The sequence below is a fragment of the Oncorhynchus mykiss genome, chromosome 6, assembly GCF_057628025.1.
Source record: "Oncorhynchus mykiss isolate SJ-2025 chromosome 6, ASM5762802v1, whole genome shotgun sequence".
NCBI lineage: Eukaryota > Metazoa > Chordata > Actinopteri > Salmoniformes > Salmonidae > Oncorhynchus > Oncorhynchus mykiss.
In genome coordinates this window covers 34,477,757-34,501,303 of record NC_143027.1, presented here as the reverse complement: position 1 = coordinate 34,501,303, position 23,547 = coordinate 34,477,757, and the positions used below count along the sequence as shown (strand labels likewise).

The following is a 23,547-nucleotide window of genomic DNA, read 5'->3' as shown; positions in this document are numbered from 1 at the left end:
TGTGGACTGATGAACATCAAGGCTTTTAGAGATACTTTTGAAACCCTTTCCAGCTTTATGCAAGTTAACGATTCTTAATATTAGGTCAGATCTTTGTTTGAGGCATGGTTCGCAACAGGCAATGCTTCTTGTGAATAGCAAACTCAAATTTTGTGAGTTGTTTTATAGGGCAAGGCAGCTCTAACCAACATCCCCAAGCTTGTTTCATTGGACTCCAGGTTATCCGACTCGACTTCAATTCGCTTTTGGAGAAGTCATTAGCCTAGGGGTTGACATACTTTTTCCAACCTACGCTATGAATGGATTTCTCTTGCCTATATTGAATACATTAATTTGTGTGTCAAGCTGTTTTCCCTTCATTTTGGAGATGCTGTTCTGAGCCATTAACCAGTTATAGAAAGACCATCAAGGATGACCCTTTGTTTCAAAACGGTTAAAGATATGTAACTAGTTATAACAATTATGCAGTCGTGGCCAAATGTTTTGAGAATTACACAAATATTAATTTCTACAAAGTTTGCTGCTTCAGTGTCATTGGATATTTTTGTCAGATGTTACTATGGAATACTGAAGTATAATTACAAGCATTTTATAAGTGTCAAAGACTTTTATTGACAATTACATGAAATTGCTGCAAAGAGTTAATATTTGCAGTGTTGACCCTTCTTTTTCAAGACCTCTGCAATCCACCCTGGCATGCTTTCATTAACTTCTGGGCCACATCCTGACTGATGGCAGCCCATTCTCTCATAATCAATGCTTGGAGTTTGTCAGAATGTGCATTTTTGTTTGTCCACCCACCTCTTGAGGATTGACCACAAGTTCTCAATGGGATTAAGGTCTGGGGAGTTTCCTGGTCATGGACCCAAAATATCGATGTTTTGTTCCCCAAGCCACTTAGTTATCACTTTTGCCTTATGGCAAGGTGCTCCATCATGCTGGAAAAGGCATTGTTCGTCACCAAACTGTTCCTGCATGGTTGGCAGAAGTTGTCTGTTGGCATGACACAGGACTAATGGTAGCGCTCACCTTGTCTTCTCCGGATAAGCTTTTTTCCGGATGCCCCAAACAATCGGAAAGGGGATTCATCAGAGAAAATGACTTTACCCCAGTCCTCAGCAGTCCAATCCCTGTACCTTTTGCAGAATATCAATCTGTCCCTGATATTTTTCCTGGAGAGTGGCTTCTTTGCTGTCCTTCTTGACACCAGGCCATCCTCCAAAAGTCTTCACCTCACTGTGCGTGCAGATGCACTCACACCTGCCTGCTGCCATTTCTGAGCAAGCTCTGTACTGGTGGAACCCCGATCCCGCAGCTGAATCAACTTTAGGAGACTGTCCTGGCGCTTGGTGGACTTTCTTGCGCGCCCTGAAGCCTTCTTCACAACAATTGAACCGCTCTCCTTGAAGAATCGATAAATGGTTCATTTAGGTGCAATCTTACTGGCAGCAATATCCTTGCCTGTGAAGCCCTTTTTGTGCAAAGCAATGATGTTGGCATGTGTTTCCTTGCAGGTAACCATGGTTGACAGAGGAAGAACAATGATTCCAAGAACCACCCTCCTTTTGAAGCTTCCGGTCTGTTATTCGAACTCAGTAAGCATGACAGAGTGATCTCCAGCCTTGTCCTCATCAACACTCACACCTGTGTTAACGAGAGAATCACTGACATGATGTCAGCTGGTCCTTTTGTGGCAGGGCTGAAATGCAGTGGAATTTTTTGGGAGGGATTCAGTTAATTTGCGTGGCAAAGAGGGACTTTGCAATTAATTGCAATTCTTCTGATCACGCTTCATAACATTCTGGAGTATATGCAAATCGCCATCATACAAACTGAGGCAGCAGACTTCGTGAAAATTTATTTTTGTGTCGTTCTCAACTTTTGGCCACGACTGTAGAGTTGGCTGCTTGTGTAATGAATACTTAGGGAGAAAAAGGTGTAGATTCACGCACAAGGCGCGGCCAGTGTTTATTTTCGCAGAAGGCAGGAATCATGGTCACAGGCAGTCAATGGTCTTACACAGGTTGGCAAACAGGCAGGTGAATAAAAACTAGGACTGAAGGCTATAGCTGGTTCTCACAAACGAGCTAGGAAAAGGCTTAGTAGAGACAAAACAAACAATACATCACAAAGGCACAAACAGAATGAACAGAACTAAATAAGGAGCTGATGAGACCTGGTGAGTAACTAACACAGGTAAAATCAATGAACAAAAATGAAAGACAGGGCTACATTCAAGAACACAAAGAAACAGGGCTACGTTCAAGAACACAACTAAACAGAACACAAGGTTGACTAAGAAAATAAATACAGGACCTTACAGCTGGTTTCTATCCTTGCCTCCTAAACAGGGACTGATTCTGTAACGACGTTCGTCTGTACGAGAGGCGGACCAAAGCGCAGCGTGGTTGTTTTGATTCATGTTTTAATAAATAACTTCACATGAACAAACTAACAAGAAATGTGAAACCGCAAAACAGTCCTATCCTGTGACAACAAACACAGTGACAGGAACAATCACCCACAAACAAACAGTGACACCCAGGCTACCTAAGTATGATTCTCAATCAGAGACAACTAATGACACCTGCCTCTGATTGAGAACCATACTAGGCCGAAACATAGAAATACCCAAATCATAGAAAAACAAACATAGACTGCCCACCCAACTCACGCCCTGACCATACTAACTACATACAAAACAAAGGAAATAGAGGTCAGAACGTGACAGATTCAGATATGAGACAGACACCAGGTGAGCGGGTTCTCTGGCCAATCAGTGACAGAAATCCATTGGTACTTCCTGGGAGAGAAGAAAACAAGCAGTCGACTTGATTGACTCTAGTCTAATGTTTATTTCAAAAGCACAAATCCCAAAATAATATTTCCTCAGTTTAACACAGTGCGCAGTGAAGCATGAAAACAGAGGTTTGTTTCTGATGCATTTAGAGTGTGTGTGTTTGTAGGTGTGTGTATGTGAGCTGAAAATTGTGTAGAATAACCTCCTGAATCCACTTTCACTGTTTTACTAACCTTGGTTCATTCATGACTGCCAGGTACACTTGATTGGAGAGCCCTCTCCCACTACAAGCGCTCTTGTGTTTAGATCGCTTGGCATGGAACAGAATGCAAGCAGTTATTTGCCGGTGGTTGGGATCATGGAATCAGAATGAGTTAGTTAGGATTCTAATTCTATGGTCAATGTTCTCACTCCTATCTGACATTGGGTGGACGATGCAAAATGGAAAATAAACATAATGGCCTCACGACAACCACCCACCCACCCTCTGTGGACACCCTAAATGAGGCATGCTGTGTGTTTGTGTGTGTGTGTGTGTGCTTGTGTGTGACTACTAACTCCTACTATAGATCATAAATGGTAACATGCTTTCCACTGTTAAATCCATGTCTCTGTGTGGGTGTTGGTTTGTTGTATTTTACACTTTGTAGTTGTTAATTGAACATCAAAACATAAGGCACTTGATCTTAGTTAAATAGAGTACAGTCCGTGTGAGAGGGTAAAGTCGTGTGTTTGTATGCGTGTGTCACTGTCGTCTTCCTCTTCATCTGAAGAGGAGAGGCGAAAAGGATCAGAGGACCAATATGCGGCATGGTAAGTGTCCATGGTAAATCTTTAATCAAGAAAGTACTGAACACTGAAAACTTTACAAAACCAGTAAACAAAATAACAACCGTGAAGCTAATGCGAGCTGCGCTGAAACAAGCCATCAACATAGACAATCACCCACAAACAAACAGTGCAACCCAGGCTACCTAAGTATGATTCTCAATCAGAGACAACTAATGACACCTGCCTCTGATTGAGAACCATACTAGGCTGAAACATAGAAATGCCCCAAAACAAAAAACAAAAAAAAAGTTTAATGAAGGCTGAGTGGAGAAATGGGTTGGGTGGGTGAGGGATGATTGATCCATGTCACTGTCAGGGATGGGAACATATAGCATGGTAGCATACAATAGGGTTTTATTTTTCTGAGTAGCCAATGGCCACTATGGAACCAACAATTAAATTATGATCATGGTGACAATAATGATGATCAGGAGGAAGGTGATGATTACAATGATGCTGATGATGATGACAACAATGTTTGTAGAAAGATAAATTACTTCAGTGTGTTTTACTCTCTTAGCTGGAGACCTATGCCTCCTACCAAAGCATCGCGGTTCTACTTACTACAGAGGTTTCCATTAAATATATAACGGGTACCGATTGACAGTGTGTTAGTGGGTAGAGAGAAAGGGAGTGGATAGAGAGAAAAGGGAGCGAAAGAGAGAGAGAGACCACTTGGCAAAGACGTCAATTCAACGTTTGCACGTTGGTTCAACGTCATTTCATTGAAATGACGTGGAAACAACATTGATTCAACCAGTGTGCCCAGTGGGAGAGGGAGATGGCATGGTCTCATGACGCCCGTATTGGCATCACTCCGGTTGGAAAAGAGAGATGAGAGGAGAGACGCTTCCATTATTAGACCGGTGCTCACGGTCACGCTCACTCCTGGAGATGCGCGCGTTGCTGCGAGACCAACCGATAAGTTCGAGGAGAGAATCGGCGAGGCGCTGAACTCAGGAGCACCGCTGCGTGAAGAGATAGCCTAGCCTTCTGTAGGTTACACTCGGACATGGAGAGACCGAACTAGGGTCTACGAGCCAGTCAAAGCAAGACTGCGCATTATCTGCACTTGGATATACCCAACAACGCACCCACACATTCATCCCAAACCGAGATGAGGAACAGCTAAACACCACGAAACTGAAACAACAACTCAACAACTCAATATGTAATTTGGACTGCGCAACTGCGCAACTTGGAGTTATGTTGGACACGGGTTTGTTTTCATGAATTCCAAACTTGTATCGTTACACTGAGGACGTGCTCACGTTACAACATAAACGAATAAGTGCCATTCAGAGACAATTTATTATTTTAGGAATCCATTTTGCTTGAATAATGTCCAGGATTATGCAGATGAAGTGAGTGACATATTTTGGTAACGCGCGCCAGTTAGTCTGTCAAGGCTTGACCATTTTATGAGCTAAATCTGTTCAAACCAATGTTTTCTTGTCCTTATAGGAAAACAACTGCATACCATTTGATATTTATTAGAATGATGATAGGCTGTTTGTAAGTCATCTGTCAACTTTAACATTGCTCAGATAGCCATCCCGCTGGGCACACACTGGTTGAATCAACGTTGTTTGCGCGTAATTTCAATGAAATTATGATGAACCAATGTGGAATAGACGTTGAATTGATATCTGTGCCCAGTAGGCTGCTGTGTGCATCTCAATTTGAGAGACAGCGGGGACTTGAGCACACTAACATCTGAAGTAGGCTCCCCTGCCCAGTTTGTAACTGGTTCCCATTCTCTTGTGTTGCCTTGTATTATAGGCTGAAATGATATTTTAAGGATATTTCTGTGACCACCTGGACATAACTTTCCGCTTCTTTAAAATATTCAAACAATTAAGCAGCTGTGAGATTACGATCAATTCTGTTTCATGTACTGGACAACTTTTAATGGTTTGAACGGATTTATTTTCAGACAGCAAATATAATTGCTCTCTCCTTTATTCTGGCGCGCTCCACGGGCATAGTTTATCGTTTGGCTGCTTAGAACGAACTTGGAGGATGAAACTGGGAGGAGGAGAGGGAATGAACAGCGATAACACAACATTAATACTTTTAGTTATAGCCTAATGTTTTTTTCCTAAACTTTTAGGATATAATTTTATGTCAGCCATTCTCAATATAAAACAACGTTACCAACAGCATCTTTATTACAATAACATTTTATTCTCACATTAATCAAGTCCATCCATCGTGTTACTCATGGCTTCACCCTTGAATAGTGCATGTTCAGTGGGGCTGGGCGACACTAATGGTTCGACCAGCGGTTTGTCTCTTCCCTGCAATCAGAGCGTCTCTTCCCTGCAACTGGCCCCCTACTCCCCCGAATCCACGGCGCTCTTCGCTACAGCCATCACCCTCATGGTGGTCTTCACAATCGTGGGAAACATCCTTGTCATCATTGCCGTCCTGACCAGCCATGCACTCCGAGGACCACAGAACCTGTTTTTAGTGTCTCTAGCGGCTGCAGACATTTTGGTGGCGACCCTCATCATCCCATTCTCCCTAGCCAATGAACTGCTGGGATACTGGTACTTCAAGTCTCTGTGGTGTGAGATCTACCTGGCGCTGGACGTTCTGTTCTGCACTTCCTCTATAGTTCACCTGTGCGCCATCTCATTGGACCGTTACCTGTCCATCAGCCGGGTTACCTACTCTCGCCAGCGCACACCCATGCGTATTAAAGCCTCCATCGTGGTGGTGTGGCTCATCTCGGCCATAATCTCCTTCCCTCCTCTTCTGTCGCTAAATAAGAGCGAGCCCGGCGGGGAGGGGAGTGAGAGGGGTCCTCAGTGCCAACTGAACGACGAGCGCTGGTACATCCTCTACTCCACCGTCGGCTCCTTCTTCGCCCCATGTCTCATCATGATCCTGGTCTACATGAGGATTTACCAGATCGCCAAGCAGCGCACACAGAACCCGCCAGGCGAGCCCAGGAAAGACGGGGTGGGCTGTGCCACCCCAAGTCAAACCCCTCGGGGGATCCAAGCCAACGGGAAGGAGGACAGAGGGGAAACCCCAGCTATGCCCCACAAAACCACCAGCGTCAGACCCCCCACACTGGCTGTTACTCCATCACCGTCCCCCGACCAGGCCAATGAGACCCCCTCCCCTCACATCCCCACCACCCAAAACCTCCTCCATGCTCCGGTTCTATCCCTAGCTCCAACCCCAACCACCACCTCCCCTCCTACCTCCCCCCTGGATCCTTCACCCTCCTTGGTCTCACCGTCTCACTCCCCCACCATCCCCCCACCATCCCCGGCCAAACCCAAACATGGGGAGAAGAAGGTGAAGGGGAAGAAGGGAAAGAAGTATAACAATAATATGGACAGCTCAAACAGCTCTGACAGTGACATGGAGAACGAGGAAGGGGGGAGGACTGGAGTCAACAATCCTAGCATGGCTGGTTCAGCCGGCATCCATTCTCCAGCCACCATCCAGAAGTACAGGGACATAATCGCCACCTCTAAGGGGGCTCGGCTGGTGGCAGGGAGGAGGTCTAAGCCGGAGAGCACTCCGGGAGCAGCACGTCGTAAAGCCATGGTGAACAGAGAGAAGCGCTTCACGTTCGTCCTGGCCGTGGTGATCGGAGTGTTTGTTGTCTGTTGGTTCCCTTTCTTCTTCTCCTACTCGCTGCAGGCCATCTGTCCTGAGACCTGCTCCCTCCCTGATCCCCTCTTCAAGTTCTTCTTCTGGATTGGCTACTGCAACTCCTGTCTGAACCCTGTCATATACACCATCTTTAATCAGGACTTCAGAAAGGCCTTCAAGAAAATCCTCTGTAAGAACACCAAGGGCACCTTCTTCTAGACTGAATGCTCTGTAAGGACAACAATGGCAACCTTCCTTTAGTAAAGAGGCCTTAAACAGATGACCTGTAAGGTCAGTCCTTTCTTTTCAGTCCTCTCTAAACTCTTTGAGGTGTAAAAAACAGCACAAATATTCTGTAAACATTCTGACTGATTTTAGATTCTAATTGATGATGTTACGAAGGGCTGCCAATTCTATAATGCTGAATCAGAACAGCTGTAGGATAGCTCACCTTGCAACAGAAAGAAACTTTTAGGGCTCGTTGTTTTAGTCCCTTGGTACGTAGCTGCAGACATCTAGCCGCGACCTGGAGAACTGTGACTGTCCATTGCAAGGGCATTGTCTGGGGAGAGCATGTGCAAAATATGTTACGTGAATTCTACTCTGGGGGGCTTTAGAATGATACTGTGTAAGAATCCAAGGGCATGATCCTGATCCTTTAGTAAAAGGTAGGAGGTATGTTCTGATCTATGAGCATTACACAGTATGTGTAGAGAGTGCGGAAAGGAAGAGAGAAGGAGGAAAAGGAAAAGAAAATGCCATTTTGGATTTTTAGTCACTCGTGACATAAAGGACATGTTGCTTGGAAAATGACAGTGCAACGCTGCTCTCGTCAAAATATGACTGACTGACTCACATTAAGGTTGTCTGGGAAATCTGTTTGATTAAAAATGGAGAAACCTTTGGGTATAGCAGTACACCACTGCTCACTGAGAACTCCTGATCAAAACAACAGTCTTGAGCGCTGCCATTCAAGGACTTTAAAGCGATGAAGCAAACAAATATCCTTTTATCAGCCGACTGATAAACAAAATAGAACAATGCGAGGAGATGATAGGCCAGACCTGTTGGCCTGTTTAAGCACCACCAGAGGCACTTCTCTTTATCAAAGGGCAGAACCACGAGGAACGCACAAGACCCTGGTCGCCTTTCCACTTACGCCTGCATAGTTACTTTTATCCTGCCTCAGGAATAGCATGTGTTCCTGTAGAGATGTTATCCATATGAGAGAGAGAGAGAGAGAGAGAGAGAGAGAGAGAGAGAGAGAGAGAGAGAGAGAGAGAGAGAGACAACAACAGGACTCTAACTGTTCTTGAGACAACTAACTCCCTCTCAAACTCTGATGCCCACCACTGCTTTCATGTGGGGCTTAGGCTATATTTTGAAAGACTCTGTGTTTTAAGGTGCATCTCAATAGTCTATTGTGGCTTCCTCTGCTTGTGTCTTTTCCTTCATCTGCACTGAAAAACAAAGGATATAGGTGGATGCAATATGAAGGATCAGGCATTTGTTTCCACATCTCTGTGTCAGTGCAGGTGAACTAAAAGATGAGGAGAGTAAACAGCATAACACTATTGTTATACACCCCTATAAGAGAATTTGAGTTCCAAATGGCAACCTATTCGATATATAGTGCACTACTTTTGCCTAGAGCCCATAGGACTCTAGTCTAAAGTAGTGCACTATGTAGGGAATAGGGTGGATTGTATCTAAAGTACTAAAGTACGGAAATGTATGCACTCACTACTGTAAGAGGCACTTGATAAGATCGTCTGCTAAATGACTAAAATGTAAATTTTATCTGTATATTGGGTCTATATAGCACAATTTCAAGCATATCACATTTATAAGAGGATAAATACTTTCCCAAATCCCTTGACAAGGAACGCAAATTTGGGACATTTAAGGATTTTTTGGAATGCAGTATAGTCGTACATATTTTTTTTCTTCTATCAAAGACACTGGACAGTGACTATCTGGCTTTGTTTGAGTGGATTCATCTGACTTCAGCCTGAAAGGACATTGCTATTAACGAACACACTGCTCCCCATTGAACAGAACAGAACAGTGGCTGTCTATGAGAGGAGGAACTCAGCCACGTTAGCTCTACTGCTGGCCTGACACAAACACTTCAAACGGTCTTAAAAACACTCTAGTTGATATTGACTATAATACTGAAAGCACAGGTCATGTTCATCCTCAGCTACTTCTGGAAGGACATTCATCCCATAAGATAATATAGTACTTTATTAAGCTCCCAAATGGCAAATATGGGATGGATGAATGAATGAATGGTTGATTGCTTGATAGATCAATGAATTGATTGATTTGGGAATGTACCTGCACTTGCTGACTGGAATTCTACCTAGCACATTCCTTTATTTCTGAGAGGTACTGCTACTCTTTACAGTTGTTCTTTATGTATTTCTCAGAGACTGTCAGGTCATGATGCTTTTTGTGTTTCTCCCTCACAGAGGCAATGTCTGTAACTGTGAATGCTATATAGGTGTTATGACACTATGGTACAAGGAATGTCGGCAACAACACTTCTAATCTCCCATTGTCAATTTTTGCCGACCCTTGTCTATGTGAGAGAGACTGCATGAGTGTGTATTTTCTAGTGATGCACTTCTAGTGGTACCAGCTGCAAGGGTCTGGTAAACTTATGTAAAATGTCTGGGGTACTCATGGACTGTGCCAAAGCCTCCTCTGGCTGATATTGTATACTGTAGCCCTCCACATAATGGTAAGCACAGAAAACTGATGTAGATATAGAGACTCAGGCCAAAGATCTCTCCCCCTGAGGGACACTAGTCACTAGATGGCCATGCTTTGAAAGTACATTATCTATTTGTTCTTCCTTTAGGGTTATAGTTAGTGTTACGGATATGGGTAAGGTCAAAGGCAAGGTTGGGGTTAGTTGCAATTGCTTTTTGTAGTGAGAATTGTATTTTGTGGATCTCCGTTCCGTCCTTTCAAGCATGGCCGTTTAGTGATGCCAGCTGACACGGACAGAGCGGGACTCAGAGTGACACTGTCATGCTCTAATAAGGGGCTGTGATTGGATAAGCTATATGGTATTATTTATTTATTTAGAGCCATTTTGAGTTTCCTGTTAGTTTCATATTTATAGTTGTCTTTCTTTCTGACTGTGCTCTCCAAGCAAGGCAAAGTTAATGTGAACAAAATACTGTAAATACTGTATAAAATCTGAATATGTTGAATGAGATTCATTGATTTAAAGTCAGCAGAGGAACAGGATTCAGGAGCAGACGTATGTTTGCAGGGGTTGGGGTCATTTCTACTGGAACTCAGTCAATGCAGAAGATGAATGTCATGATTTGAAAAAATATTCTGAAATATTGGTAAAATCTGGGTCGTGGACTTTAATTTTCCTGCAGCCTTTTTGTACTTATTTATTATTTTAAACTTGTTTCTTAAACATTTTCAGTGGTGTTTTGTAAAGACTACCGTGCTGATGGGTGGTGCTTTAATAACAGCCTGTGGTTGCAGAACCATGGAGATCAGCAAACAACCGCACTCTGTGTTGGCACAAATCGTTCTGCGACAATAACATTTACATTTTAAAATGCGATTGTCATTGAACTTTTGGTGCTAACAGGGCAGCCATGAAAACTCAATGTATAGTGAATCAACATCCCCATCATCATTCTCCCTACTCTTCTGACCTGCCTGGACTCTTTTTCTCCCCCTGCTGTGTTTGACCCTGGCCTTTCTCCCTCTCCCTCCATTTGGAAATAAAGCAGTTTAATAAGCATGGTGTGATCAATCATTTAAAATCATCGTACACAGCACTGCTGTCTGTGGTGTTAAAGGGGACACGAGTAAAACGGCTTAGCCCACTACGTGGGGGTTTGAAGAACATTACACACTGACTCTTGGGGGTGGCTCTAAATATAGCAGATTTAACTGGATCAATCTTAACAGGGAAATCTGCAGTTCGAACAATAACACAGAGGTCACTCCGCCACTGATTTGGCAAACAGCTGAGGGACGGGACTGGAGAAATGTAGCCACTTGCAAACTCATGGACAGAGCTATGGACACAAGGACTAACCATCAACATTATTTTGTTTACATTTAACAATCTTATATTTTGGGTTCTGATGGGGTATGACAGTTGAACTAACCTCATGGGGCATCTATACATGATTCTTCTTGAATCAATGGGTATTTATCATCAATGTAAAAGTTTTAAAAAAAAATATGTAGCAACTGCAGATTTCCCCTTTAATGTCCTTTAAACATTGTGGAGATGCCAAAAGCCCATGGTATACTGTTTAACATTAGTTTCTTATTACGGGACAATTGGTTTCTTATTATGGGATAATTCTAATATTGTGTACCCCTACACATGTGAGCGCAATGAAGACTTTGTTTTAAAGAGGTTCGTCACAGCTGGGTATAAGTGGGGCATACTGATTGCAGCACAAACACTGCCAGTTACTTGTATCCCTTGTGATCTTATCGTATGTGATCTTGTGTGAACTTAATGCGATAGCATGTGACAACATGTAACAGCAACATGTGATAAAATGAATGACACTACACATGTGAAAACATCTTGTGAAAAAATGTTGGACAACATCGGGAAGCAAAATGTCAAAAAGCAATACCACATGTGAAAGTTTTTCACGTGAACGTGCAAATTTGATTTTCACGTGTGAGGTGAAAACATGTTATTCTCCTCACATGTGAAAAGGTGGTGTTAACATGTGAACACTAAATGTAACACATGTAACATATGGTTTCACATGTGTCTTTTGTTTTAGAACATTTCAGCTCAACATGTGAAAACAGCTATTTCACTTTTTTTTTTATAAAAGGGAATGAAATGATATAGGGGTTTTAAAGTAAGTGTACAATCTTTCATCATTGACAATATGAATACATTTCACATGATCACTTAGTAGTGACTTTTCAGTATTGGCTCCACCTGGGATTTGAACTCACAACCTCTGGATTTGGAGTATGCCAAGTTTCATTTATTACCTATAGTACATCGCTGCACTTAGCAAAATAGAGCCATCTGCACTGCGATTTTAGTTATCAGTTAATCTGACTATTAACTCCTCATGGATTTAATTGACTTATCTCAGCAATTTGAAGTGTTTTCTGTATAGTTGTCTAATGTTGGGGGGGCATATTGTTTTAATGTTACTCTTGAATCACTAAGATGAATATAATCATTTTTCTTGAGTGTATTTTAACAAAGCTGAGATTTATTTTACTTAAGTCCAAAGTGTAGGAATACAGGTGAACTCATTTTTTGACACAGACATGGTGGCATAGCAGGAAGCTCAGAATGCAGTGAACCAAGAGGTTGTGAATTCAAATCCCAAGTGATTTTCCACTCACAAAATAATGTTTTTCCATAAGGGATGGTGCACATGGAATAAATGAACAGCATACTATTTAACAATTTTCTTTGAGTGTCTCACCCCCCCAAATCTCATTATGACAGAGTGATTGCCATCATGACATCCTGCTATAGAATGGCGAGGAGGAGAAGGAGCTCCTTGGGCCCTTAGTGTCTGGAAGTAATTTAGCCATTCATTGTAGTCATTGCGCTCTGTTGAGCTGCTATTTTCTTGCGTTGTCTTATGTCAATTACCTTGTGACCTTCCTGCATTACTCATTGTATTAATAAAGTCAAATTTAATCAACCAATTTGATAGTCAGTTTAAAAAAGGTTAAGGGTACAAAACTGTGTACATATCTGGCTGTGTTAGCAAAATCAAATCAAAACAAATGATTTAAAAGTTTCTTTACAGCAAATGTCAAATGTTACATGATTGTATAACTAGCTGAGGGTGCAGTATATATTAAGTTTGGCAATAGGTCTAAAACCAGCTTGGGCCTAGTGCACACTAGGCACTAGGCACATGCACACCAAGCTAATTCAGGAGACAGATTGTAGTTTTTATGCCCTGATATCAGGACCTGGCGGCTAAAAGTTTGATTAAGTCAGACGATTTATAGAATACAATCCCAAAATCAGCTGTAACTGTCAATAGTATAACAAAGCTTAAAACGATGTTTGAGTGAGTCCCGAATACTGAAAAGTTAATGGTGAAGTTGTTTCTGGACACGGTAGACTACTCCTCACCACTAGAGCAGAGGTCAACTTGTCGACAGTGAGTTGAGTTTGATTTGTGAAGCGAGGCAGCGTTGGGTTCTTTCTCTTTTTGTCTTTCAAACACACACACATCAACACAGATGATGTAAAAGGCATCACACTGTGACACTTTCTTTATTTTGAAAGTTCTATAACCCAAACACTTAATTGCCGACAGGCAAAACATTTTGGGACTGTATCACCAGTTGACTAATGAAACAAATAAAATAATGTAGTTTGAGTGGTATTTTCCTTCAACATCTTCATTTCCATCTTCATTACCTCCGGGCTGTTACTATGCAGGAGAGAGAGGGGCAGGAGGACAGATGACTTACTGTAGTCAAGTGGCTCTCAGAGCGGTGTGCATTTCACAGTGTTATATATTCACAAAAGCACAACCTCTCCAGTCTCCCGTTTATGCTATAAATATAAAGCAGTACTGATCAGCTGATATGGATGTACAGTACCAGTCAAACGTTGGGTCACAACTACTCATTCAAAAGGTTTTTCTTTATTTTTACTATTTTCTACATTGTAAAATAATAGTGAAGACGTCAAAACTATGAAATATCACATACATGTAGTAACCACAGGTCATGTAGTAACCACATTTTTTTTAACTATACCTCAGCATTCAACACCATAATACACTCCAAGCTCATTATCCATTTACGGCTAGGGGTTCCGCTAGCGGAACCGTTATAGTCGTTATTTCCCCAAAATGTTCATTTATTTGGCGCGTTTGATTCAGAAAAACACCAGTTCCAACTCGCCCAACATGACTACCATTTATCTAATAAATTACCCGTAATCTTGGTCCAAACTTTTCAAACAACTTTCCTAATCCAACTTTAGGTATTTTAAAACGTAAATAATCCATAAAATGTAAGACGGAATACACTGTGTTCAATTGCGGCTAAAATGAAAGTGGAGTTAGCTTCAGGTCGCGCGCCCCCAAACAAAAGAGTACACTAGGCTGGACACTCGTACTTCTTAATTTCTCCAAAGAAAAACATCAACCAATTTCTAAAGACTGTTGACATCTAGTGGAAGCAATAGGAACTGCAAACAAGTGCCACAGAAATCTAGGTTCCCATAGAAACCTAATTGAAAAAAAAAAAAAATCCTGGATGGTTTGTCCTCAGGGTTTTGCCTGCCAAATAAGTTCTGTTATACTCAAAGACATTGTTTTAACAGTTTTAGAAACTTTCTATCCAAATCTACCAATTATATGCATATCGTAGCTTCTGGGCCTGAGTAGCAGGCAGTTTATTTTGGGCATGCTTTTCATCCAGGTGTGAAAATACTGCCCCCTATCCCAAACAGGTTTTAATCTCGGGGCCCTGGGTCTTAACCCCACCCTGTGCAACTGGGTCCTGGACTTCCTGACGGCCCGCCCCCAGGTGGTGAAGGTAGCAAACACCTCCACTTCGCTGATTCTCAGCACAGGGACCCCACAAGCATTCGTGCTCAGCCCCCTCCTGCACTCCCTGTTCACCCATGACTGCGTGGCCACACCTCCAACTCAATCATCAAGTTTGCACACGACACAACAGTAGTAGGCCAGATTACCAACATTGACGAGACCGCCTACAGAGAGGAGGTGAGGGCCCTGGGAGAGTGGTGCCAGGAAAATAACCTCTCACTCAACGTCAACAAAACAAAGGAGCTGACCGTGGACTTCAGGAAATAGCAGAGGGAGCACGCCCATATCCACATCAACAGGACCGCAGTGGAGAAGTTGGGAAAGCTTCAACTTCCTCGGCATACACATCACTGACAATCTGAAATGGTCCACCTACCCAGACAGTGTGGTGAAGAAGGGGCAACAGCAACAGAAATGTGTCTTGGCCCCTAAAACCCTCACAAACCTTTACAAATAGACAATTGAGAGCATCCTGTCAGGCTGTACCACCGCCTGGTACGGCAACTGCACCGCCCGCAACCGCAGGGCTCTCCAGAAGGTGGTGTGGTCTGCCCAACGCATCACTGGGGGCAAACTACCTGTCCTCCAGGACACCTACAGTACCCGATGTCACAGGAAGGCCAAAATTATCATCAAGGACATCAACCACCCGAGCCATGCCCTGTTCACCCCGCTATCATCCAGAAGGCAAGGTCAATACAGGTGCATCAAAGCGGGGACCGAGAGCCTGAAAAACAGCTTCTATCTCAAGGCCATCAGGCTGTTAAATAGCAATCAATAGCTGGCTTCCACCCAGTTACACAACCCTGCACCTTAGAGGCTGCTGCTCTATAGACACATAGACTTGGAATTACTGGCCACTTTAAGAATGGAACACAAGTCACTTTAATAATATTTAAATAATGTTTAACTACTGCTTTACTCATCTCATATGTATATACTGTATTTTATTTTACTGTATTCTAGTCAATGCCACTCCGACATTGCTCAATCTAATATTCATATATTTCTTAATTTCATTCTTTTACATTTAGATTTTTGTGTATTGTTGTGAATTGTTAGATACTACTCCACTGTTGTAGCTAGGAATACAAGCATTTCGCTACACCCGCAATAACATCTGCTAAAAATGTGTATGTGACCAATACAATTAGATTTTGATTTGATTTGATTAAAGTACACAAGGCCATATGACAAACTCCACAAACAGGGTGGCAAAGGAAGAGTGAATTAATTGTTAACATTAGGTTTTAGCACTGTTAGTGATAAAGTAATATTGATAAAAGCACTAGCTTTTAGGAAGATGTAGGACGTTCATCTGGAAACATCCTATTACAGCTGCTTACCTTCTGCATCTTAAATGGCATCCTCTTCCCTTTACACTGCATTACTTGGGCCCAAGGCTCTGGAAAAAGTAGTGCACTACATAGGGAATGGGGCTCTGGTCCAAAGTATAGCACTACTTAAGGAATCAAGTGCTATTTTGGACACAAACATTGTTTGTTAATACATGTTTTTAGTGGTACTCATTATTTTTGGGACGGGTAGAAGGAGAGTCTGGTAGAAGGGTTTGGTGGAGAGTCTGGTAGAATGAAGAGTCTGGTGAACAGTCTGGTAGAAGGACAGTCTGGTGGAGAGTCTGATAGAAGGAGAATCTGGTGGAGAGTCTGGTAGAAGGAGAGTCTGGTGGAAGGAGAGTCTGTTGGAAGGAGAGTCTGGTGGAAGGAGAGTCTAGTGGAAGGAGAGTCTGGTGGAGAGTCTGGCAGAAAGAGAGTCCGATGGAGAGTCTGGCAGAAAGAGAGTCTGGTGGAGAGTCCGGTGGAAATAGGGCTGTTAAGGTGACCATATTACTGCCACACCGGCGGTCACAAATCATGAAGGCAGTCAAATTCCACGTGAAAATTCCAAATTCCATGGTCAGGTCGTGACAGTACCCCCACCCCCCCAAAGGTGCGGACTCTGGCCTCAAAACCTGAAACCAAATGGGGGGGGTGACTAGTGTTGGTGGCGGCTCCGGTGCGGGTCACGACTTCCACCGAAGTGACAGTTCGGGTGGGGCTCGGCTGTCGGAGTTGCCGGCCTACTAGCCATCACCGATCCATGTTTCCTTTTCCATTTGTTTTGTCTTCGGTTCTGTCACACCTGGTTTTCCTTTGCTTTGACTTCTGTGTGTATATTTACCCTGTGTCCCCGCTTAAGCTTGTGCAGGATTATTATTCTTGTTGCTTATGGAGGCTTTCCTCAGTGTATTTTCGCGTGTAGTGATTTTAGTAAGGTGCGTTGTGGTTCTATGCCTTACGCGTGAACTGTTTGTTTCCATTGGGTTTTGGGGATTTGTACCGGACAGTGTTTTCTTTGGACTTGCCCTGATTAAAGGTTACACGCTACACTGACATTTCTACTCTCCTGTGTTTGACTCCTCACTTACCTTCAGTGCTCTCGCAACACTAACATAAGGACAACTCAGAGTATGCTATTCTGGTTTTCTGAAATAGGCTATCTTTTCTTCATATCATGTTTCTTTAGACCGGTCTAAAATAAATAATGGATTTATTGTGAAGGTATAGGCTATATTACATGGATTTATTAGACTTTTTAAAATGTAGATGTTCCAAAGGACCAATGTGTGAAAGCCAGGAGATACTAAATGTGTTTGTTAATTAACAGTCAATTACCGTGAGACCGGCAGTTATTTGCTTGACAATCACCGGCTGACGAAATTTTGTGTACCGCCACAGCCTTAGGTGGATGGAGAGTCTGGTAGAAGGAAGTGTTGGAGATAAACTGTGCTGTTGTTTACTGTTATCACAGTCCCTGAAAGTCAGTAGCACCAGGCTGCATATTTCAGACTTTCACAGCCACTGAACTCGTGCTAAGCGCACAGATTTCTCCCCATACCTTTTTTTTTTGCCATAGTGTGTGAATGTGTGTGTGGGTATACTTTTCAAAGACTCTCATCATTCTCTGCACGGCACAGCATTTTGAGTACAATACAGGACGTTTGAGAGGCATGAATATTGATGGTTGAAAAATCATAACTTTGACGAGGACACTAGAGATGTGTGTGCGTGTGTGTATGTGTGTGTGTATGTGTTTGAGAGGGAGAAAAATATTGCAGCAGAGGTTAGGTATGAGTGTCACGAGTTCACATATGTAAATTGATTATCTATGCTTAGTGTAGAGTGAGTGACGGAATGAATCCTCTACGGGACAGAGGGCAGAGGGTTTAGTCGGTACAAGATACCATATGAGGCTTTAGGCTGTGTCTCTGAGTGTGCTTGTGCTTGTGTGTGTGTGTGTGTGCGCGTGTGTGTGTGTGTGTGTGTGTGTGTGTGTGTGTGTGTGTGTGTGTGTGTGTGTGTGTGTGTGTGTGTGTGCGTGCGTGCGTGCGTGCGTGCGTGCGTGCGTGCGTATGTATGTGTGCACGTTTGTGGATATGGGTGTGTAAATATGCCAGGACGGGATTTACATGCACACACTGAACAGAAGGATGGAAAAGCCATGGATGGGAGCAATAGAGCAAGAAAAGCGCAATTATGGAAACCTACAACTGCTTAATACTGCAGTATCTGTGCCCACACACACACACACACACACACACACACACACACACACACACACACACACACACACACACACACACACTATTAGCATTCCGTCAGCGACTTTACTAATCATTCTTCACTGAGGAAAACACATGTAATACTAAGTATGTGATCAACCATCTAAACCGGGTCTTTGCATGTAAATATATATTATTGTAGTTGTAAATGTGTACATAGTTATTATTATTGTCTCATTCATTCTCTTTTTTCACCTGCACTGTTGGAGCTCAGAGCATAAGCATTTCAATCATCTGCAACTAATAAACTAATCTAATCTGATCTAAAGTATATGCATTTGCTCTGGGAACTAAAATGTACAACTCAGGCAAGATTACTCATGAAGGGATGCATTAGTTTTGTTCCTCAGCCATGTTTGTTCTATTAGCACACCAGGATACTCTACTGAAGCATGACGCTGCAGGCAGAGATAAGCAAAGCTCACACAAAGGCCTGTAATTACATTTCCTCTAATGCCTGGTTTGGTTTGACAAACTGCATCAGGGATGTTTCTAATGCAAGTCATGATGACTGTGTGTGTGTGAGTGAGTGTGAGAGAGAGAGCGAGAGAGGAAAAGCTAACAGATAGAATATAATTACTCTGGTCTGATGCATGGTTTGATTTAAATGCTGAAGCATCCCCAGTTGGATAATTGCCAATGTTCCCTTCGGCAATGCACAGACTTTAACTTTGTGAAACTTCTGTGCAACTTCTGGCGCGTGTTTAATGTGAACACTGAGGCTTTACCCACTTTAAGTTACAGTTTTATCATATATCCTGATGCCTAGTCACCTTACCCCTACATATCTACCTCTATCAATCCAGAATCCCAGCACATTGTAAATATGGCTCTGGAATGGACCCTGTATATAGTATGTGTCACACCCTGATCTGTTTCACCTGTCTTTGTGCTTGTCTCCACCCCCTCCAGGTGTCGCCCATCTATCCCATTATCCCCTGTGTATTTATACCTGTGTTCTCTGTTTGTCTGTTGACAGTTCTTTTTGTTTGTCAAACCTATCAGCGTTTGTTCCTCTGCTCCTGCCAGTTTCTTGCTCCTGTTTTCTAGTCCTCCCCAGTTTTGACTATTCTGCCTGCCCTGACCCTGAGCCTGCCTGCCATTTTGTACCTTAACCCACCTTACTGGATTATTAACTCCTGCCTGCCCTGACCCTGAGACTGCCTGCCATTCTGAACCCAATAACCCTCTCTGGATTATTGACCCCTGCCTTTCCTTTGACCTGTCGTTTGCCTGCCACTGTTTTAGAATTAAACTTTTGTTTCTTTGTCACTGTCTACATCTGGGTCATACATGAGACGTGATAGTACGAACTAGCAATGACTGACCCAGCAGCCTCGGACCAGCTCTGCAATGCCCTCTCCTCCCAAGGAGCAACCATTAGTAGGCACGAGGAGTTGCTTCATGGTCTTATAGAAGGGTTCCAGACCTTGGATGAATGTCACGACCAAGCATTAAACACATTGCTGGAGCAATTCCGGGGTTTGTTTAATATGCAGTCTACCATGACAGTAACCTCCCAGCCCCTCAGTAACCCGGCTGTTAGCAGCACCGTCACCCAGGTTTCCCGGGAACCCTGCTTACCTCCCCCAGAGCGATTCGATGGAGAGTCAGGCACCTGTCGGGCATTTCTCGCTCAGTGTTCACTCATCGAGTTGCAGCCCTCTTCCTTCCCCTCGGATTGCTCTAAGATAGCGTACCTCATCACGCTGATGTCCGGGAGGGTTCTCACCTGGGCTACGGCAGTATGGGAACAACAGTCGGCTCTATGCTCCACTCTGTAGGAGTTCGTGGCAGAGGTAAAGGAGGTAAAGGTTTTCAATGCTCCATTGTCCGGGAGAGAGGCTGCCCGGAAGTTGCTTTGGCAAGACTTCCGCAGTGTGGCAGACTACGCAGTGGATTTCCGCATGTTGGCAGCGGAGTGCGCAGAGTTGCAAAGAAAAAGGCATATCTCAGACTGGTCAATAGAAAAGATTAAGATGGGAAAAATAACACAGACACTGGACAGAGGAACTCTGCCTAGAAGGCCAGCATCCCGGAGTCACCTCTTCACTGTTGACGTTGAGACTGGTGTTTTGCGGGTACTATTTAATGATGCTGCCAGTTGAAGACTGTGAGGGTGTCAATTTCTCAAATTAGACACTCAAATGTACTTGTCCGCTTGCTCAGTTGTGCACCGGGGCCTCCCACTCTTTCTATTCTGGTTAGAACCAGTTTGCGGGGGCGGGGGCACACGAGGTGTGGGGCTAAGCCAGGTAGCAGACCTGAGCTCACTCCTCGTGCTTATTATAAGCAGCGCATTACTGGTCAGGCACCGTGTTATGTGGTTAAACGCACAGTGTTGCCAGTACGTGCCCATAGCCCGGTACGCTATAGGGCAGCCCCCCGAGAGTGTCATGCGAGTGTGGGCATCCAGCCAGGGCGTCTGGTCGCCGGTACGCCGTTTCGGTCCAGGGTATCCTGCGCCGGCTCTGCGTGCTGTGTCTCCGGGGCGCTGGGATGCCTGCGCTCCGCTCGTGCTGGGCAAATGTGGGAGTGGAGGGAGGGAGGGAGAGGTGCGCGTAGTAGGCACTAGATCTCCCGTGCTTACCCACAGCCCGGTTCAACCTGTGCCTGCACTCTGGAGGGTCCGGGCTAGAGTAGTTATCCAGCCTGGGGGAGTGGTGCCAAGGCTGCGCACCAGAGCTCCAGTGCTCCCCCACAGCCCGGTCCTTCAGGTGCCTCCTCCTAATACCAAGCCTCCTGGAGGTCTCCCCAGCCTGGTGGGTCCTGTGGCAGCCCCATGCACCAGGCTGTCTCTCTGTCTCCTCCCTACAGGTGTTCCCGCCTGTCCAGAGCAGCTAGAGTCTCCCGTCTGTCCAGAGCGGCTAGAGTCTCCCGTCTGTCCAGAGCTGCTAGAGTCTCCCGTCTGTCCGCAGCTGCTAGAGTCTCCCATCTGTCCGGAGCCGCCAGAGCCGCATGTCTGTCATGAGCCACCAGAGCCGCCAGTCAGCATGGAGCGGCCAGAGCCGCCAGTCAGCCAGGATCCGCCAGTCAGCCAGGATCCGCCAGAGCCGCCATTCAGCCAGGATCCGCCAGAGCCGCCATTCAGCCAGGATCTGCCAGAGACGCCATTCAGCCAGGATCTGCCAGAGCCGCCATTCAGCCAGGATCTGCCAGAGCCGCCATTCAGCCAGGATCTGCCAGAGCCGCCATTCAGCCAGGATCTGCCAGAGCCGCCAGTCAGCCAGGATCTGCCAGAGTCGTCAGCCCTTCAGTCCGGAGCTGCCCCTCAGTACTGAGCTGCCCCTCAGTCCCAAGCTGCCCCTCAGTCCAGTGGGGCCATTTAGCAGGGTCACCGTGTTTAGGAGGCCACGGAGGCGGACAATGAGGCGGAGAAAGACTGTGGTGAAGTGGGGTCCATGTCCCGCGCCAAAGCCGCCACCACGGACAGACGCCCACCCAGACCCTCCCCAATAGGTTAAGGTTTTGCGGTTTTCGTTCGTATTCACGTTTATTAAAAGGGACCATGGACACTTACCACGCCGCTTATTGGTCCTCTGATTCTTCTCGCCTCTCCTCTTCAGACGAAGAGGAGGAAATCCTTTACACAGCCTTTTCCCACTGGGTTTTTGTGGGATCTTGTCTATGTCTAGTTGCCTGCGAGCACTACATTAGTTTCTCGTTTCATTTTGCGCTTTATTGTTTTCTGTGACTTTCATCCAATAAACATGTGGAACTCTATGCACGATGCGCCTTGGTCCATTAATTCAACCAATGATCGTGACACCATGGTGTTTATACTTGTGTACTATTGCTTGTACAGATGAACGTGGTACCTTCAGGCATTTGGAAATTGCCCCCAAGGATGAACCAGACTTGTGGAGGTCTCTAATTTTTTTCTGAGGTCTTGGCTGATTTCTTTTGATTTTCCCATGATGTCAAGCAAAGAGTCACTGAGTTTTAATAAGATAGGCCTTGAAATACATCCACAGGAATACCTCCAATTAACTCAAATGATGGCAATTAGCCTATCAGAAGCTTCTAAAGCCATGACATAATTTTCTGGAATTTTCCAAGCTGTTTAAATGCACAGTCAGCTTAGTGTATGTAAACGTCTGACCCACTGGAATTGTCATACAGTGAATAACAAGTGAAATAATCTGTCTGTAAACAATTGTTGGAAAAATTACTTGTGTCATGCACACAGTAGATGTCCTAACCGACTTGCCAAGGATATACTTTGTTAACAAGAAATTTGTGGAGAGGTTGAAAAATGAGTTTTATTGACTCCAACAAAAGTGTATGTAAACTTCCGACTTCAAATGTGTATATATATATATATATATATATATATACAGGGCCTTGCGAAAGTATTCGGCCCCCTTGAACTTTGCGACCTTTTGCCACATTTCAGGCTTCAAACATAAAGATATAAAACTGTATTTTTTTGTGAAGAATCAAAAACAAGTGAGACACAATCATGAAGTGGAACGACATTTATTGGATATATCAAACTTTTTTAACAAATCAAAAACTGAAGAATTGGGCGTGCAAAATTATTCAGCCCCTTTACTTTCAGTGCAGCAAACTCTCTCCAGAAGTTCAGTGAGGATCTCTGAATGATCCAATGTTGACCTAAATGACTAATGATGATAAATACAATCCACCTGTGTGTAATCAAGTCTCCGTATCAATGCACCTGCACTGTGATAGTCTCAGAGGTCCGTTAAAAGCGCAGAGAGCATCATGAAGAACAAGGAACACACCAGGCAGGTTCGAGATACTGTTGTGAAGAAGTTTAAAGCCGGATTTGGATACAAAAAGATTTCCCAAGCTTTAAACATCCCAAGGAGCACTGTGCAAGCGATAATATTGAAATGGAAGGAGTATCAGACCACTGCAAATCTACCAAGACCTGGCCATCCCTCTAAACTTTCAGCTCATACAAGGAGAAGACTGATCAGAGATGCAGCCAAGAGGCCCATGATCACTCTGGATGAACTGCAGAGATCTACAGCTGAGGTGGGAGACTCTGTCCATAGGACAACAATCAGTCGTATATTGCACAAATCTGGCCTTTATGGAAGAGTGGCAAGAAGAAAGCCATTTCTTAAAGAGATCCATAAAAAGTG

The 23,547-nt window shown here is 44.1% G+C and overlaps 1 protein-coding gene across 1 annotated transcript; it reads left to right on the top strand.

Annotated features, from left to right (window-relative positions):
• Positions 1-3,616: 3,616 nt before the first annotated feature.
• Positions 3,617-11,024, top strand: LOC110525833 (alpha-2B adrenergic receptor-like). Its single transcript, XM_021606283.3, has one exon. It carries the CDS (start codon positions 5,855-5,857, stop codon positions 7,463-7,465), a length of 1,611 nt encoding a protein of 536 aa, XP_021461958.3. The 5' UTR covers positions 3,617-5,854; the 3' UTR covers positions 7,466-11,024.
• The last annotated feature ends 12,523 nt before the right edge of the window (positions 11,025-23,547 follow it).

Excerpts from the sequence above, each read along its gene's own strand:
- LOC110525833 (XM_021606283.3), top strand. The coding sequence starts at position 5,855 with ATGGCTTCACCCTTGAATAGTGCATGTTCAGTGGGGCTGGGCGACACT.